The 20,349-nt window shown below is 40.9% G+C and overlaps 1 protein-coding gene across 1 annotated transcript in view; it reads left to right on the top strand.

The window, feature by feature from the left end:
* The first annotated feature begins 2,615 nt into the window (after positions 1–2,615).
* LGR5 (leucine rich repeat containing G protein-coupled receptor 5) overlaps positions 2,616–20,349 on the top strand; it is a 124,690-nt gene continuing 106,956 nt past the window's right edge. Inside the window, exon 1 of the mRNA XM_054026474.1 lies at positions 2,616–3,145. Coding sequence (XP_053882449.1) covers positions 2,928–3,145 — 218 coding nt within the window. The 5' untranslated portion in view covers positions 2,616–2,927. The remainder of the gene's footprint in view (positions 3,146–20,349) is intronic.

Consider the following 20,349-nt stretch of genomic DNA (forward strand, 5'->3'; position numbering starts at 1 on the left):
TGAAAAAATATTTACTTATTAACTAAAGTTATTCTGGCATCTTTTGGCAACTTATATTAAACATTCTAGTGGCATGCAATGCATGTTTTTGAAGTGGCCATTTTGACACAGATGAAAGGAAAGTATTCAGATATCTGTTATTTAACAAGCCCACAAGCTTGAACCTATTCAATGGTATTCAGTGAGAGATTACTCTGAAATCACATAATTCAGAAACAAAGGTATTGATCCTGCACAGGGGTAAGCAGTACTCAAAGTGGTCAGATAGGGAAACTGCTCTCTAGGGCAGGTGCCAAGGTGTCTCAGTGGTTGCACAGAGTAAACACTGTATCCTGCACAGTTTTTCTCCCCATCCATTCATGCCTTACGTGTCCCTTGTACTTCCAGACATTGTTATCATGAGCACATGAAAGGGTGTTTGTGGAGGAGAGTCTCTCAGTGCTCTGGTGGATATGGATTTACACGACAGGAAAGTAGAAGCTATTTTTATTTATTTTAAATAAAAGCATTTCTGCTCCAGTGTAAGGCCACCTATGCAGCTCATATTACATCAAATGATGGTGCAGAGGTGGGGAACAATAATTACAAACTAGATATATCCATTTATATGCTATCTTCCTGGACTTCTCATTAGACCATTATTTTGGACTATTCTCTATATTCATCAGGCCCATAACCCTTTCATGAATGCTCTCCAATACCCAGGTAGTCTGATCTACCAGTTAGTCACAAACAGCACAATCCTACTCCCATTGTAGTGAATGCAAGTTTTGCTACTGACTTCAGTGGGGACAGGAGTAGGACTTGGATTAGTAAATTGGTAACCAGACACAAATCTGGGGCTCGTGACTGGTGCAAATGCATTATGATGCATGAGGGATGAACTTCATCATCTATTTTACAGGTTGCCTATATGCCTCCCACAGCCAAAATCCATCTTTTGTTCCATCTAAGGTGCAGAAAAAGGCTGGGGATTGCTACCATGGGCAAGGTTCTCCTTGTTCATGACAGGAATCCCTGACCATCCATCAAAATTTAGGATTGGCACCATAAAACTGAAAATGTAATTTTGAATTACTTTATGCTGATAGATATGGCCTAAGGACCCATTTACTACCTAAACTCATGTCTAATTGAGTTTGAGAAATAAAAGTCTCACCCCTAAAGATCTATTAAGATGAACAGAAATTTAGGAACAGATTCACAGCTGGTATAAATTGGCACCACCTCACTGAAGTCAATGGAACTACACCAATTTGCACCCGCTGCAAATCTAATCCATATTAACTTAGGTAGAGATTTCCAAAGGCACAAATGGGAGTCACGCACCCAGCTCTCATAGAAAGACAATAGAAGTTTGCCCTTAATTTCCTTTTAGCTTTTGAAATGTATTTTTATATTGCTCTAACCCTAAATGAATACAATAAATACTGTATAGCTGTGAGATCCGTACAAAATCACTATGCATATCATGTTAGAGCTGGTTTTTCAAAATGTGAAAGCAGCAAATGTTACAGGAATGTTCTACTCTTGCAAAGAATGAGCTTTGGTGTTGCATTTTACTGGAGTAAAGGTGATGCTGGTTTACAGGTTGATGCAACAAGCTTTCCTGTCCTATAACAACTGGAAAATGGACACCCCTCAAAGCCTGTAGCCACTCAAATTAATAAGATACTAAAGTGCCCTAGCCAACTGCCTGTTCTGTCTGTAAGTATAGTGTTACTTCAGCTGGTCTGATCAGGTCAGATATGCCACTAAACTGTCCCCCAGAATGAGAAATGTCTTTCATTTCAAGCCCAATATGTGTCACATTTCTACACAGTCCAGACACTATATCATTTTTATGTTTGAAAATTACATATCTCTGCAGTGCTAACCCATGAAGCAGAGGTATAATGGTATCAGTCAATAATAATACATACAGGCTGCTTTTCTCCTAAGGACACAACTTGTCCCCAGTTTTGTAGGATTGTCTGACTTCTGACCAGGAGGGTCCCAGGTGCTGCAAGAAGCTGGAGCCATGTGGTGGCATTTGACTTGAAAACATTTCAGAGGCCAGTCAAACGGTCCTCAAATGTGCTTTTCACTACAAGGCCAACTACATGTGAAATTAAACTTCCCAAGAAGCCTCCCTTGTGTGATCTCATCTAAATACTGGATAAAACCTAAGGGTAAAAACTTCAAAGGAGCCAAAATGGCTTAGTCACTTTGGGAACATGGTTTCCCAGTGCTACCTCTTTGCTCTCAGTCAGTGCCTTCCAGCTGAGGCTGGGGGAGCTCGCTGCACGGGCGGCACATGGCACCCAGGAAGAACCTGGCGGCACTGCCTGGCTTGCAAGCAGCTCCCTGCCCTACTCCGTTTTCTCGCCTTTGGGCTGAGCCACCGGCAGGGCCTGCCCCGCACCCCTTGGCGCTCCAAGCCCCAGCCCGCCTTCGCCGCCTCTCCCCAGGGCTGGCCCTGCTCTGTGCACCGCCCGCCGCGCTCCGCAGGCAGCACGCGCGGCAGGTAGAGGCCAAGAACGCCCCCTCCCGATCTCCCCCCTCCCGCTCCTGGAACTCCCAGAGGCGCTGGCAGGACCCAGGAGCGCGGCCGCGGGCAAAGCTTGGGCGGCGTCAGTGGGCGCGCGGGGCAGGCTGCGGCTCTTTAAAACAGCGTGTAAACTGAGATGTTGCTCCAGAGCGCAGCGCGCCGGCGGCAGCTCGGGCTCCCGCTCCGGTTCCAGCAGCTCGCGCTCCAGGCCAGGCTCTGGCTGCAAGAGCAGCAGCAGCTCCCCGCGCCAGGGCGGGCAGCTTCCTTGCAGCATCAGCAGCTGGGGCTGCGGCAGCTTCTTTCCCAGTCTCCGGCTGAGCCGGGAGGGGGGGTGTGAAAACAGCGCCCTACAGGACAGCGGTGCAGAGCCCAGCGGCTACCAGCGCCCGCTGGCACCATGGACACCTCCTGCCCGGCCAGCGCGCTGCTCCTGCTCTGCTTCCTCGGGCTGCCTGGGGCTAGCAGCGGGGGCTTGGCGAGCCCCGCCGGGAGGCGGCAGAGGGGCTGCCCGGCTCTGTGCCAGTGTGAACAGGAAGGGATGCTGCTCAGGGCGGACTGCTCCGACCGGGGGCTCACAGCGGTGCCCACCAACCTCAGCCTCTTCACCTCCTACCTGTAAGTGGCCGCCCCCCCTTATGGGGCCACGGGGAGTGGGGGGTGGGGACCGGCAGCTGGGGCTAGGCCCCTGGCTGCAAGGGTGGGGAGCGAGACACCACCAGGGAGTTGCCTGCGAGGTGGGCGCTCAGCCTCGCGGAGGCCGATCGTGCACCTGGAGAGACTGCCGAGAGCGGGCTCCGCTCCAGCTGCGCCGAAAGGAGAGCGCTGTGAAAGCCCAGATGTGCTGCTCTCTCTGCGCTAACCCGAGATAACAGCCGCCTCCATAGGAAATGCTCCCGATCACTATCTTGCTCAAGGCCTGAATAGTTTGAATCCATTTCCACATCCATCACTTCAGTAAGTTCCTAATCGCCTTTTAATCAAGAAATTGGTTATAAAGCGTTTAGAGACGTCGGTCTGCCCTAGCGTTACCCAAACCAGACGGGCTGATATACTTACAGGATTGCTATATGATGGGCCATTTATTGGGTAATTAAAAGTGAGGCAATAGCAAAACCTGGATTAGAGCTACACGTACGTTATCTTTACCTTTGCTTCCCAGGACAAGGCTTTGAACTGCTGCTGATTTAATCTTTAACTGATCTGTCTAGGGGTTTGAAAGTTAATAGAATAAAGAAGAGAGAGCGGGTAAAATGCAGCGCTAACATTCAAATACAGCGCTGCTGCTTTTTGTTATTCAAAACAAGTAACTCCGTCACTCAGAACATGCGGAGAAAACAGTAGTTTAAACGTGTTCCTGATCAAACTAGCCCCGTGCTGAAACAGGTGGTTGGAAGTACAAGAGCTGTTCATATGTCAGATAATTGTTACTTTATGTCAGACCCTCTAGCCCTGGTCTTTCTTATGGCAGAGATACTTGCGTGATTTGAACATTTCAGCTGAGTCTCTATTGAAGTGCTTGCAGTTAAATCAAAGACTACACTTTCTGTTGTGTGTTGAGTTGTGCTGGGCTTGAGGATAGGAGTTGGTACCAGGGAAAATTCTGAAAGAAAAAAACTGATTTTTTTTTGTTGTCACTGATTTCCTTGTCTTGGTTTTTGTTTTGAAACTATTAGTACAAGGCACTAATTTTACTGACACTATAAATTGTCTTAATTTCTGATTATGTACACTTTTGCAGCTGAGTCCAAGTTCTCTGCATCTAGATACAGTATATCTGATGCTGAATGTGTTTATCCATGTTTTTTTCCTGTTGACATACTTGTTGCAACAGTTATCATAAAGATGCTTTGATGGGATTACCAATCCAAATTTCAAGTGGGGAAAAAACCCATTCTGAATTCATTTTCCCCTTCACCTATGGTCCTGAAACTTGGTAACACAAAAAAGGTAGAGCTGCTGTGTGAATAATAAACTCTAAGTACTAAACATATATTGAGAAGGAGCTAAATTGAATGAAAATAGCTTTGATAAAAGAAACAAAATTGTTTATTTGAAAAGAAGAATATGCATATTAAATGTATGTTGTTCAGAGCTCTGGCTATAATTTAAATTTGGTGATATATTCTCAAGTAATGGTAAAACAGATTTTGTTCAATTATTGTGTTTCCTAAATTTAACTTGACAGGAATACACAAGTTTTTAAAATCGCTCTGACATTGAAATAATTAGAAAATGTGAATATTACTATTTTCTACCCGCTGAGGCTTACTAGCCTATTAGAGTGTTGCTCACTACATCAGTTAAGTTGCCTCATATTAAGATTCTTATTTATTAAGATCATTACTTATTATTATTATTTCATTTTAGTTTATTATACTACTTAGAGTACGTTTAGACTTTTCAGAGTGAATTGCCATATTTTAAGAAACAAGGATAGTTATTAATGAATTATAGTTTATACTCTGTAATAAAACAGAACTTTTCACATACACAATAAAATATTGAATAAGGGTATAGTGTTGAAGCCAAATGGGAATTTTGCCATTGACTTCAAAAGGAGCAGGCTGGGGCTCGAAGTATAAGAGAGAAACCGCTTTTGATGCTTACTGTGTGCTTTGAAGAGTCATAATTGGAGTAACTATTCTGAATGTAGTAAAGACAGAAATAAAATACTTAACTTGATGGGATGAATGCTAAAACTGGAAAGTGTCCCATTTCTTGAGGGCCTGTTTCTTAACTAATTTGTGAAAAAGGGAAGTATAGCTGAGCATGATGATGATAATGCTGGTACTGTAGACTGCTGCTGTTTAAAAGAAATATCCTTCTACTGATCTGTTTCTTGAAGAATGGTGCTACTCCTTATGCAGTTTTGGCCCTCTAAAATTCCTCATGTTTACAGAAAGGGTCTCAAGATTTTTTTCATGAATTCACTGTTATTTAATGGAATACATCCTGAAGGGTAGAAAATCCACTGCAGGAAAGGAGGAATTTTAAAGGCTCAAGACAATCCATATGCATTATTCCAGTTGTCCTGTAGAAAGTCATTAATGAGAATGTTTAAAAAGTGTGACACTATTCCTTATAGTTTGTTCAGGACTATCATCATTTGATTGATAAAACATTGTCAATTATGCAATGGAGTACCTCCGGCCCTGTGTAAACAAAGAACTGTCATGTCTCATTTTCTTTAGGTGGATAAGCAATGACAAATTTTAAAATGTGTATTTGCTACAAAAGTGTTTTTCATTTGGTAGTTGCCAGCCAGATTTTATGTTTCACAGTTCTTTTGCTGAAAAACAGAGATGTTTACTCTCACTAATTACAATAATTCTTCTTCCAAAACAGGCTGAGTGCTTGAGTCCAAACCCTTACACTAACTCCCCCTCCTATGAAACCTGTGTTATTATTAGACCCTTTCCTGTACCTATTTGACCTGGTAGTACTCCTGATTATGTCTATTATCTACTGTAAGTTTTTATTTTGTCATATTTCCACCCTCTCATATCTTATCTGAATGGTTTGCCTGATGGAGAAAAGAGATAGTGGCTTCCTGATGAGAATCAGAAAATGGAAATTAAAAATTGACAAAAAAAGGTTGTTCAGGTATCCTGAGCTTTGTATTTTGAGATACAGGAGATGAGTTAGTTTATCATGATCTATTGTAGTGACTGAACTATGGTGCTATTGCCGTATAGCTAATGAAGTCTACGGAAGGACCCAGCTACAGAATTCAGCATTTCCCACTTACCATAGCAATTCTCCCCTCCCTTATAAAAAGAATTCTTCTTGTTGTTCAAAGTTGTATATTTGCTATCACATGCTATTTGATTTTTTTTAAGTTCAACTTATATTTTTCTTACTTAAGCCCACATAATCTGCTAAATGCATGTACACAATTCCTATTGACATTAATGTGAATTCCATGTGTTGATAGAGGGCAGCATAGGGACTTGAGTTGCAAGTTAAGAATACAGTATGTCACTTTCTTATCAATGTACTACAGCGAACACTAAGGTCAGCATCTGTAAGTCCTTCACACGTGGAACTCCCATTAAGCCTCATTCCAATACTGTGAGCTAGTGAAGTATTATCCTGAATTTTTACAATGAAAAGGAAAACAGAGGCAGAAAGTGGTTTGTCCAACGTCACGGTGAAAGGGTTTGTGAAAGAGCTAGGGACTGAAGCCAGAACTGATTCCCAGTTCTATGTTTCAATCATGCAACCACCCATCATCTCCAAAATAACTGATATTCTAAAAAATAAAATCTGGCCAACTTCAAAGTTTAAGAATTGTTTTATTAACACGCTAACTGAAGAGCTGCTTTTTAAACTTATGTGATGCAATTTTAAATTATAAGAAGTTACATGTTCTTGGTAATAGATTAAATTATTACAAATAGCAATTCTACCCAACCAGCACAAATCCTGCATTTCTTGCACACCTAAACTGTCAATTAATTCAGTGGCGAGGTGTAAGTGCAAGAGAAATGCAGGCCCAGGCCTTTTACTGTTTTCATAATTTTGTATTTTAGATATAGATAGTATGATAATTTGTTTTGTTCCTTTATGATTTGCTTCATAAATTCATTTGTTAAGTTTTATTTGCATAAATAAAGATTTAACTTTGAGTAAATTATACATTTGTTTAGGCATATATCAATTAGAAGTTTGATTTGCATAGTGTTTCACAGAAGTGCCGTCTGATGTTAAGGCAAACTAGTTTTGAAATTAAGAAGATAACATTTATTTGTGCTGGTAAAATATATGAAAAACAGATCACAAAATCTTTTCAATGGTTACAACATATTCTCATTTAAACAAATTCTGATCTCCTTCTTTCTTTTTCCACAACAATATATTCAATATGTGCTATTAAGCACATGGAAAATTTTCAAGGACTGAATTAGAATATTTGAAAGTTAAAGATTTCACTATTTTTAAAAAGTAGTAGAATTCTGTTCCCAGAAACAAAGTGAACTGCTGAGACATTTACAAGAAAAGAGCTACGGTAATATTTATTACAAGAATACACAAAACCTAAAAACCCCTCCTTCCACTACAATCTTTGAATAAGCTTACACATTTTTCTGTTTATCTTTTCCCCACCCTATGATACAAACTCAGTCTTGTGTGCCTCATGGTCTGAGATATCCTGGAAGTGATTTCAGTTTATCAAGGAGATCAAATAGCAGAGTAGTGTCTCAGGCAAGAGCAAGCCTTTATAAGTCTTCTTGCAACCGCCAGATCAATTGACAATGTGCAGGTGTGGCATGGCTAGTAAAATACCTGCCTTATCTTAGGGAAATACTTGTTTACAGATTTCAAACTTTCTAAACAATTCTTGCTGTCCTCTAGCTGAAATAAAATAAATGGCTACTATATGATTTAAACTGATAATTGGCAGGTTGGCCTAGAAAGGTGGCTAATATAATTTCACTGTTTCAATAGACTGAGGACCAGATTCTGGAGTTACTCTGGATTTACAGCAGTAAAATCAGGATTAGAATCTCGCCCTAAATACCTACTCTGAAAAGAAAATTGTTCAAATTCTTTCCCCTATGTAAATTTTGCTCATGACATATATATGTACATAAATAAATTAGAAGTGTGTACAAATTGGAATATTTCCCAATGTATTTTAAATCACAAATGTTTTATATGTCTTGATAGGAATATTTTTAGTTTTAAAATATAAACAGGTAGATCATAATTGCATTCTTCATGTTTACAGAAGGATGAGTATGAAAATCAATAAAATACAAATTAAAGCTTCTTTTAAAAAATGATTGACTGTCATTCTTACTGGCTGGGAACACAGTATTAAAGAATGAGTCTTTACACTGCTTTCTATAGAGCCTTGTGCTATTCAGAGGGGAAAAAAAGGCACTCACACACACACAACCTCCCTTCTTTGTAGCGTAAGGAAATTATACATAAATTGACAGGAAAAAGGAAACTCTCTTTAAGCTGCTAGAATATAAGGAGCTGGCAGGGTGAAGGCACCTTCAGTTTAGTTTGGTATCTGAAGTGCAGAGGACAATTGGCCTGGCAGAGGGAGCCCAACTCCAGCTGAGAACGTGTGCACTGGGCTGACCTTCCTAGTCAGCATGCCAACTAAGATTATACTTTCTTCAAGTGTTCCCTCGTTAACCCAGTCTTTTCTCCAATGTCATTTGTCTTTCAAATGCTTAAAACTGCTATCCAATTTTGCAGCCAAAATGCTTTCTTTTTTTACTTGTCTATTCGCCAAAAAGAATTCTTCATTCACATGCACTGCTTTCTGAATACTTTACAGATCATTTACATACAATTTAAGGTTGGTTGGTTCCTTCCAGTGGGTCAGATTCTTCTCAGTTACATTATTGCAAATATGGAGTTGCTCCTTTGGCTCTGACTAACGTAACTGAGACCAGAATTTGGTGCAATGTTTTTGGCATATCAAATTGATTAATCATAGTCTTCAGCTATAGAAGAAATACTCTAGCTCCTTCAGAACGAAGGGACATCTTTAAAACATTCTTATCCCCTCTTAGAGGATTAACATCTCACTGGACAAAGCCTTACATTACATGTTCTGTCCAGTTTACATACAAGGCAGGAGTAACCTCTGTGCAATTTCACTAAGCAGGCAGTAGGAGGATAAGGCCCGTAGGGTTTAGAACAGAAATAAATGCCCCCTTTGTGAAAAGGGCCTAACATTATTTATTTATGAATCGGGATGATAACCACAGACAAGACACCTATCCTAGTCTCTGTTTTTCCTTGAAAATTATTTTTAAACTCAACCAAAGAAAGACAAACCAACAGCAACTTCCACATACACCTCTTCCCCAATATAACGTGACCCGATATAACACGAATTCGGATATAACGCGGTAAAGCAGTGCTCCAGGGGGGCGGGGCTGCGCACTCTGGATCAAAGCAACTTTGATATAACGTGGTTTCACCTATAACATGGTAAGATTTTGTGGCTCCCGAGGACAGCGTTATATCGGGGTAGAGGTGTATGTGACAGTAGCTAATTAGCTCTCCCAGCAAAGAAAAAAAATAAGAAAAAATACCCCACGTTCCCTAAATACCACCCTCAAGCAACACCTCCCTTCCGGAAAGCCCAATAAAAAGAAGGGCAACAAACCTGGACAATTTTGGACCAGAGAACGAGTTCCAAAGCAATGGGGCTCTCATAGAGAATGTTCTGCCACAACCTCCTTTCCTTTTATATTAAGAAAACTTCAGCTTGAGCACATCCACTGATTGTAGCAGTGACTGTCTGGCACAGAGAGATGGGCAATCTCTCAAGCAGTCAGGTCCCAGGCCAGCTAGAGCTTTGTAGGTCAAAACTAACACCTGGAACTCCACCCAGAGATGAACAGGCAGCCAATACTGATCAGAGTATTGGTATAATATGCACACAGTTAGATACCCATTTAAGAAGTGACTTGCCACCTCCTGCATCAGCTTCCAAATGAATTTAAGAAGAAGCCCCTGATATAGTATGTTGTGGTAATCTATTCGTGAGATGACAAAGGCAAATATCACAGCACTGTGATCCATATTGGAAAGAAAAAATTTCAATCTCCTGGCTACACACCACTTGAAAATAAAAAGGTCATACTGAAAGCTAGTAGTCTCACCGCTCTTAAATTGCAACTCTGAGTAACAAATGGCAGGCAAACACTCTGTATCAGTGGGTGAGTATAATTGCCTCCAAATCTCCCTATTGCTTTCCCCCACCCTCCTTCTCTCTCTCTCTCTCTCGCCCTCCTCCCATGTTTGCCTGGGAGGACCACTTTTAGTTCTGCTGTAAGCTGTTAAACAAGAGATCCTTTCTTGGCCTGATGACCCCTCTGAAATCCCACCTGGCTGATTGTCAGAGAGGAACACTGGCACTGGGCTGGAGGAGAAAGCAATAAGGGGACACTGAGCATCTGTAGCACCTCTCTGAATGTCACCCCTAGGGGCTGGCTTCCACTTACATCCATTATAAAGCCACCTCACAAGGGAACCTTCTTCATCAGGATTTGTATAACTTCTGCAAGCAAGTGGGCAATGAAATGGTTCCGCATTATGGAGGAATCGGGGTCTAAACTTTGGCCCCTACTATTTAATCCCTTAACAAGTATTGGAGCAGTCTGAGACACCACCTGTCTCTGCTCCCTTTGTGCTATTCAGGCACTGCAAAGGAGTTTGAAACCATCCGCATGTAGCCAGTGGATTTAGAATCAGCATAGCTAGCTCTTACACCTCCCTCCCTGCAGCCCCTGGCGCAGGGAGCATTTCAGGAGAGGGAGGGGCATGGAGATAGGCCAGAAGTATCACCCAGCAGGACCTGAATGGCAGCACCTCACAACCTGCTGATTGGCCAATACCAGTCCTTAAACCAGGAAGCCAATGAAGGGACGCTGTCTGAGCAATAACCTGGCCTGCCTTCCTCTGCTTCAGATCCTACTTGTGAGAGATCCTAGACTCTGGCTTCTGACCCTAGTTTATCCTTGACTTTGCTATTCAATTGCTGTCTGTAACCTGGTGCAAAACCCTCATCTCTTGGTAATCTGATTGACACCTGACTCTCAGTTCACTCTCTGGCCTGCCTTAGACTCGGCCTGACTCCCAACTCCTGCTCTGACCACTAGGTCTAACCACCCTCATCTTGGTTGTGACACCACACCCCAGTGCATCGTGGAGGCACCTATTGCACTGGCGCGGAAACAGTTGCAGTAGAAGGAGGATTTGGGAGCAGACTAATGGAGGGGTGCAGATCCAGTGGTTGGAAATGCCTTTGTAGGGGGCACTGAGGGATGTGGCCTCAGTTCCAGCATTAAGACCAAGGAATTTGTGAATTCTGACCCCTGGAGAGTTCCCTACATACAGCCCAATTACTCTGAATTTCACCTAGAATAAGCATATGTGGTTACACAAAGGTCAACAGAGAAATCAAAAGTGTGTTATGGGGAGAGAAAAGACATGTGGCTTGGAAGCAGGACTACATGGTGCTGCACTGGAGTAAACTGGCTTGCAGTGGGGCAGCTTACCCTAGCTTCAAATTCTAAGGGTAAGCAGTGGTGCAAATCATAGTTTACATTAGTGCTGTGTGTCTACAGTAGATGGTGTTGGCAATCAGTTATGCTGGTATAGCCTCAACAGTAACATCAGTATAGCTCCCTTGGTGGCTGGTAGGCACCAGTGTAGACAAGGCCTGCATTTTGTGGAAGAGGGAAGAGTGGACATTTGCAGTATTGCTGTTAGTTCTTTATAAATGAGGCAGGAAGGACTATGAAAAGGGAAATTTTGATCAATACACAGGGCTCAAGTTGTGTCATTTTAGGCCTAGCCCTGAATAGAGGCTAATGCAAAACCACATCACCCCAAGAGTAGTATGTGAAGGGATTGTGAGCACCTCAGGGTGCACGGCCTTACCTCATCCCTGCCCTTTTTGGGGTAATGTGCATCCCTGAATGCAAGGATTTCTGTTGTCTCTGGCCAGTGCACAGGATTTACTTGCACCCTCCATCCTGTGCACAAGCCAGAGGAAAAACTGGACCCTAACTGAATAAATTCTTGAAGAAACATAAAAGAACAACAGGGACAAGCATAGTAATTTTTAGAACAAGATTAAAACTTGTCTGAATTCAAAAATTGAGTAAAGAATCTTTAATTGTCTAGAGAATGCTAATATGAGGACTAAGTGTGTGTTAAAATTTTGTAACTGGAAATATTTCATGGATTATTTGGATGGAATATTTTAAATCTTTAGAGGGAGTGGAGAAAAAAGACGACATATCTAAGGGCTTGTCTACAGTACCACGCAGGGTCGATCTAAGATACGCAACTGCAGCTACGTGAATAGCGTAGCTGAAGTCGACGTACTTAGATCTACTTACTGCGGTGTCTTCGCTGTGGAAGTCAACAGCTGATATTCTCCCATCAACTCTGGTACTCCACCAGAACGAGAAGAGCAAGCAGAGTCGACGGGAGAGTGCTCAGCAGTCATGAAAATCGACCCCTGCTGGATCGATCGCTGCCCGCCAATCCGGCGGGTAGTGTAGACAAGCCCTTAGAAATGTAAAGCTGAAAGGGACCTTGAGAAGTCGTCAAGTCCAGTCCTCTGCACTGTGGCAGGACAAAATAAACCTAGGTGATCCCTGATATGTATTTGTCGAGCCTGTTCTTAAAAACCTCCAGTGATGGGGATACCACAACCTCCCTTGGAAGCCAGTTCCAGTGCTTAACTACCTTTATAGTTAGAAAGTTTTACCTAATATCTAACCTAAATTTCCCTTGCTGCAGATTGAACCCATTACTTCTTGTCCTACCTTCAGTGGACATGGAGAACAATTGATCACCATCCTCTTTATAACAGCCCTTACTTAACACAGTGGCTCTCAAACTTTTGTACTGATGACCCCTTTCACATAGCAAGCCTCTGAGTGCGACCCCCCGCCTTATAAATTAAAAACACTTTTAAATATATTTAACCAGGGCCGCTCCAGGCACCAGCTTGGCAAGCAGGTGCTTGGAGCGGCCACTCCAGAGAGCGGCGGCAGGTCCAGCTATTCGGCGGCAATTCGGCGGACTGTCCCTCACTCCGGCTCGGAGCGAAGGACCATCCAACGAATTGCCGCCCCAGATCACGATCGCGATCATGGCTTTTTTTTTTTTTTTTTTGGCTGCTTGGGGCGGCCAAAACCCTGGAGCCGGCCCTGTATTTAACACCATTATAAATGCTGGAGGCAAAGCGGGATTTGGGGTGGAGGTTGACAGCTCACGACCCCCCCTTTAATAACCTCATGACCCCCTGATGGGTCCCAACCCCCATTTGAGAACCCATGCCTTAACATATCTGAAGACATATCAGGTAACCCCCTCAGTCTTCTTTTCCAAAGACTAAACATGCCCAGAGTTTTTAACCTTTCCTTATAAGTCATGTTTTCTAAACTTTTTATAATTTTTTTGCTCGCCTCTGGACTGTATCCAGTTTGTCCACATCTTTCCTAAAATGTGGTGCCCAGAATTGGACACAGAACTCCAGCTGAGGCCTCACCAGTGCTGAGTAGAATGGGAAAATTACCCCCACCCCATGTCTTGCATACAACACTCTTGTCACTACTCCCCAGAATGAGGTTAGCCTTTTGACAAATCCATGCTGACTCTTCCTTATAACCCCGTTATCTTCTGGATGCTTACATATTGATTATATTCCATATCTTTGCAGGTATCAAAGTTAAGCTGACTGGTCTATAATTCCCCATGTCTTATTTGTTCCCCTTTTTAAAGATAAATGTCATGTTTGCCCTTCTTCTGTCTTCTGGGACCTCACCCATCCTCCAAGAGTTCTCAAAGATAATTGCTAACGGTTCCAAGATTGCTTCAGCTTGTTCCTTAAGTACCCTAGGATGAATTTCATCAGGCCCTGCCAACTTGAATACATCTAACTTGTCTAAATATTCTTTAACTTGTACTTTCCCTATTTTGGTTTGCATTCCTTCCCCCTTCTTGTTAATATTGATTGTGCTGAGTATCTGGTTGACATTAACCTTTTTAGTAAAAACTGAAGCAAAAGAGGCATTAAACACCTCAGCTTTCTTCATGTCATCAGTTATTAGCTTTTGTCCCCTGCTAAATAGAGGACCTACACTTTCCTTCATCTTTCTTTTGCGCCTAATGCATTTAAAGAACCTCTTCTTATTGCCTTTTATGTTCCTCGCTAGGTGTAACTGATTTTGCACCTTAGTCTGTCTGATTTTGTTCCTACATGCTTATGCTATTTTTTGTGCTCCATGCTTCCATTTTTTTGTAGGATTCTCCATTCTTCCATTTTGTGTAGGATTCTTTTTTGATTTTCAGGTTATTAATGAGCTCCCAAGGGATCCATATTAGTCTCTTACTATTATTCCTATCTTTCCTAGAGCCAGATTCATTCCTGTGTGTAATTCCATGGAATTCAGTGGAGTTACACCAGGTCAGACTTAGTTCCTTTAGTATAAGCATAAAACAAAGGAACAAACTTTGTTGTGCAAAATTGGTATTGCTAAAACACAAAGACAAAAAAAAGCTCACAACAATTAGTATAGTCTATGTACAGCCCTGGAATATTGAATGACAGAAAAGCTTTAAAACACAGTATTAAAAAATGAAGTTAGTAACTTTTGCTACTTTATAGAGTAAAGTGTGCCATTAAAGAGGGAGTAAGTTACTTATCCGTTATTCCTGTACAGAGTGTATGTTTTTCTGAGGCAATCCAAAAGTCAAATTCGTTCTTGAGAAGATCTTAAACATACAGCCAAGTATCAGTCTTCTGTCCTCAAGCTATTTGTGTCAGGATGCAGGCTTCTGCCATAAAACTATTGTGCTGTATCAACACAAATGTTTGTGGCCATCTATGCAGATTATCAGTTAAGTGAAGGCAGGTGGGACTTTGTTTTGTATTTGATGGTGACTTTTTCTTGGTGGCGTTAACAAAAAAATTCAACAGGTTTTTATGGATGACACTTAAATGCCATTGTGATAGGTGCACTATACATAGCATCATAAACTGATGTAAAGAGCCCAATAGAATTATCAGAGTCACATTTCTTCTCACATTAGTGGCTCAGCTGTCTTGCCTTCCATGGCAGTCTATAGACTGTGTGTCAAATCATGTGAACTTGGAGTTAGATGTAATCTGTTTTCTCCATTTATTGTTGATCGATAATATAGCATCTTACGGTCATGTTGTTCTATGTTCCTGCATGTCTGGCCATAGGGTACTGCTACAAGATCATCAGAGTTCCCAAGGATTTTGTAATATTGAGATTCACTGGATGGTATTATGCACAATGTCATATCTCTATATGAGAAACACAACAGATAGTAAAACACTTCATGCTCTCAACATACTGTTAGTTTAATCTGTTCTGATAAAAGTATGATAACTGATTAAGAGCCAATTTAGCTTCCAGTGAAATGAAGAACAAAACTCCATTCACTTTATTCATGGATGGTCAGACTCCTGATACATCACAATTAGTTTTATTGCAAAGCTTGTTGTTGGGCCGTTCTGTGCCTATTCTAGGGGAAATGATTCATTCTTTATCCAAACAACACAATCTGCTGAGTACACAAACAGATTTGGTGAATGAGTAATTGCTTAAGTACATGATGACAGTAATTATAAATAATATTCATTAACCGTTTTGATTATCTCAGAATACACAGCTCCTGCATTAAAAGTGTTCAGAGTTTTTAAAAGACGGAATTAAGGTGTGTGTGTGTGTACAAAACATAAGTTAATATAGATTAAACCAGTTAAAGTAAACATTCTTTGTATTGTCATGTGACAATAGTATTTTGATAAATGAGGTATCTGTTATATGTGGAAAACACAAGAGAATAATAACGAGGGCTCATAGAAGAAAAAAACCTCTTTCCCAGAAAAGCATCATGTCTCCATTCCTTCATCTTATAAGGGCACTCTTTACATCAGTTACATGGAATATCTCTCTTAGCTATAACAGAGTGAAACCAAGTTAAAATTATGCATAGAATATGCCTCATCCTTCAACCCCTCTTTTAAAGGGTAGCATAATGTAGTATTGTGTGGGATTCCAGTAGTTGCATTTGTCAAATTAACATTTATTTCCAGGCCAAACTGCTGACCTTAGTGCTCCTCTATGCCAGCAAGACCAGCACAGGGAAGGATAACAATATATGCCTACATGCCTTCTACCAATGCTGTTTAGTCTGAATCCTTAGAACAGAATAGTCTGACAAAGTAACTCATATACTTGTATATGGTCTAACTCAGCGAGCAGCTGCCAGCCTATTAGTCCAACTAAGTCCTTCAAACAGTTTGACAGCCAAACTCCTGAATCCATCCACTCACATGCAATTAGAACAGACATGTTGCTACTGTCCACTGGCTGGAAATTACCTGGAATGCACCCCAGGAATACATGGCTCAAGATCATGTAAGCTGACCTGAAAGAAACAACTCAAGGCAGCACCAGGTGTGGAGGATGACGTGGAACAAAGGGTCCAGGAAATTCTCATTTATGCTCCATGGCATCATTATTGATGAAGATGAAATGTCAGGTGGAGTTTCTCAAGAGAGTTACAGAGAGAGACTTCGGAGTTTCACACTGCTGAAATGGTTTTGCAGTATTGATCAGACCATGATATTCTTGAATAAATGTTTTAACTGTGTAATATAATAAACATGTGCTTTTTCTCTTTTAGTTAAAAAAGGTTGTAAATTTCAGTTTTTATAGCATAGCCATACTAAGGAAGGCACCAATTAACTTTTTGATTATATTCCAAGATTGATCTCAGCATGGAGCTACAAACATTGGAGAAAATATACAACATTTACTAAATACTTTTTCCAGTCTTGCCTTGGTGGTCAACATAAAATGCATCAGATTAGTTAATGCAACAACACAAATAAAGTCAGGATTTTTATTTCTGATACTAATAAACTATATAGGTAGCAATCTGCACCTGTTTCAGACTGCACTAAATCTAGTAATGGTGCATAACTTTGTTCTTGCAAGATCTGAAAACTGTAGCATCTAATTATCAAACCAGATAAATGGAATATGGATCTTATAGTACTGAATTATGTTGTCAAAAACTGTAAGGACCAGGGATGCACCAAGCTGCAGTGACATAATATTTTAGTTTGAAACTGAAAAATAACAACATTTAATTCAGGATAAACAAAAAAAGCATCAGTGAGAACACAGCATAATGTCTGAAAAGGCTGAGTGATATGGAGTTGCAATTTTCACAAGAATGATGATGAAACAAAACTCATCTACTGTATGCTCTGATTTTGAGATGACCAGCTGTGAGGTCTTAGATGAAACTGTTTGATATTCTAAAATTGGTATGAGATTGTGAAATATCCAAAGAACACTTTGGAGGAAAGGAAATTGGTATGAAAAAAACATATGTGCAAGTAAGTTAAAAGATACACAATCAAAAACAATAATTCCCTAAGGAACATGGGGCCAGATTCTGTCCAGTGCCTAATGTGCAAGCTAGGGCATCAGGAGGGCAAAGGTGGCTTTTAGCCATTTGAAACTCCCAGATTCTGGGCTACTTCACAAGCCAGCACAGCTTCTGAGTAAGTCAGAGCAGCCAGTGGACCTTCCACTGCTCAGAACCATCAAGCAGAGCACACTCTAGCCATTCAGGAGGGAGGGAACGTCATTCCAACCTCTTTATGACCCTTTTATACCACAGGAGTGGCACACAGGAGCCAGAATCTGGGCCAAAGTATCAGCTGTGCCCTCATGTAGCAGCCCTGGGGAGGAGAGGGTACACTGTTCAAAGGGCGGTGGAGAACCACTCATTCCTTGGAGGCTTTTGCAAGACATAATGCCACCAGAAACTCTGAGGAAAGCTTGTTAAGCTGGGGTCTCCATACACTGTTATTTATCTTTGGGCTTCTGTCGCACCCATCCCCATAAAAGTACTATACCTGTTAACCAGGTGCAACCAGTACTCCTCCTACTATAGACCTGGTAGTGTACATTTATCTTTTGAACAGAACCATCCAGTTAATGTTTATCCCATAATTCCAAAATGTATCCAAAGCCTTTCCAACTGATGAAAGTCCCAAATGTTTTCTGCCCAGCTGCCAAAACTCCAGCTTCCCCTGTTTAACTTTCCTAATGCAGTTTTATATTGTCATCCAAAAATATATACCAATGTATATATGATATATATGGTGTGTGTGTGTATATATATATATATAATATGTACCAATGGATTGTAATGCATGAACCTCTACTTCCTGAGCAAAAAGACCTAGCTCTTTCACCCAAGGCAGTAACAGGCTCATCAACCTCTATGTGGCCTAGCCACCACCAGATGGAGACAGAGTGTCACACCATGCTGGCCTGAGTAGTACAAACATTCAGGGGCAGAGTAAAATGAATTTAATATGACAATATTTATTTTCATATTCAGTAAAAACCTCAGTTGTTGAATATACCTGAAGCTACTGCAGAGAATTTCTAGTCTGCTGCAGGACCAAAGCAGCCTTGACCATAGATGGCATGATATATCTGATAAACACAATGTAACATGGCAGGGCTTCTCCCCAGCCTGCACAAGCCCCGCTGTCATGCCCACAAATTCTTTTAGGCACTTTTATTTCTCAGCAGAGGTAAAACAAACAAACAGTTCTTCAGCTCACCTTGAACTATAATCCCCAGGGGATTTTACACCTCCACTTCCCAGGCTCTCACTGACTCCCCTTTGAGGGGACTCTGGGTCTCTCCTTTTCTAGGCCCAGGTACCCTCTTTTAAAGCTCATTAGGGACAGCTGATATGGCACAAGTACACTGGCCCTGCTCCTTCTTAAAGGGCAGTTTCAAAGTAGGATTTAAACAACCATCAACTGGAACTAGATGAAGCCTCCAGATGCATGGTGAGATCTCCTCCACATGACAGCCTAAGACATAAAAGACTCTTGAAATCTCAACAGCTGAGGTCTTTCAATGTAAGAACAGATAAGAGCTAATTATTTCAACTGCAGTGATGGTCATGTATATTATTTATATTGTAGTGATAATTATTAAAATTATGAAATAGAAAAGAGCAAAAGTCCTGAAGGATTTTTTGTTAGTGTCTGAATTTTTCAATATGATTTTATAACAGTAAATTTTTTAAGTAAGTTTATGGATATATTTTTTTTCTTCAGAAGCTGTTGCGGCCAGATTTTAAAATCCTTTTAGATGTCTGCATTCAAAAGGAGTTAAACGTCTAGGTGCTTTTGAAAATCCCACTAGGCAGTGCCTAGTAGGCACCTATCTGCATCTTTGGGCACCTAAATACCTTTTCAAATGTGGCCCGTCAGGAGAAAAGTTATGTTGGGAAACTGAAAAGTTTTCTAGGCATGGCAAGTTATCATTCCAGACTTAGAAAGGAGTTTTCAAGTTTAAGTAAACCTTTACAGGCATTGACAAGACAAGGTGCTAAATTTATTTGGCTATGTGTCTTTCAGAAGACTTTTCGAGACCTCAAATCTGAATGAGAAGACTCTTCCACTATCTCATATTATGTTCTAATGCCTTATTCCAAAATCATTATGTAGTCTGGTTAGCTTCGGTACCATTTTAAGAGATGAAATGAAGAATGGAGATCAGAAGATCATTTCCTATGCAAGTCACAATCTGTGAGATACAGAAAATATCATTGCAAGATGGGGAAAAGATTCTGAAGTTGCTTGACCCTGTGAACAATTTTCTTTTCTTTTTTTTTAAGCACGCCATATAAAATTGTGATTGACAGTCACTTTTGAAATCAGAAAACCTACATAACTGCAAAGATTGAAAGACAGGGATTAAGTCTGCAAGTATTCAGTCCCCAGATGGTGCAAAGACCTAGTAATATCTGGTGATACCGCTGACTGACTACATTTCTTAACATCTACTTCAAAACACTGACTGGTTCTACACTAATGTTCCTAATTCAACACTATTCCAAAAACTCTTAGAACTTGGGTATATTCAAAGAAGACTGCAGTGGAGATTGGGGCTGTCCAGTCTACTGCAATTCACTATCTGAGCTCTGGTCAATTGTCGTCAATCTTTTAAAAGGTCCGGAGGGATATAAAAAAAGTAGTGATTTTTTTGAAGAAATCAAAATTAAGTTGTCAGGTGCAGTCTGCTGTGCCTGGGAACATAGGAGTTGCCACACTGGATCAGACCAATGGTTCATTTAATCCAATATACCATTCCAATATTTGCCAGTACCAAATGCTTCAGGGGAAGTTTATTCCTAAACTTGAATATTTAATTGTAGGCTTATGCACTAAAGCAGAAATTTGTATC

This window comes from Malaclemys terrapin, chromosome 1 (genome assembly GCF_027887155.1).
Source record: "Malaclemys terrapin pileata isolate rMalTer1 chromosome 1, rMalTer1.hap1, whole genome shotgun sequence".
Classification (NCBI taxonomy): Eukaryota; Metazoa; Chordata; order Testudines; family Emydidae; genus Malaclemys; species Malaclemys terrapin.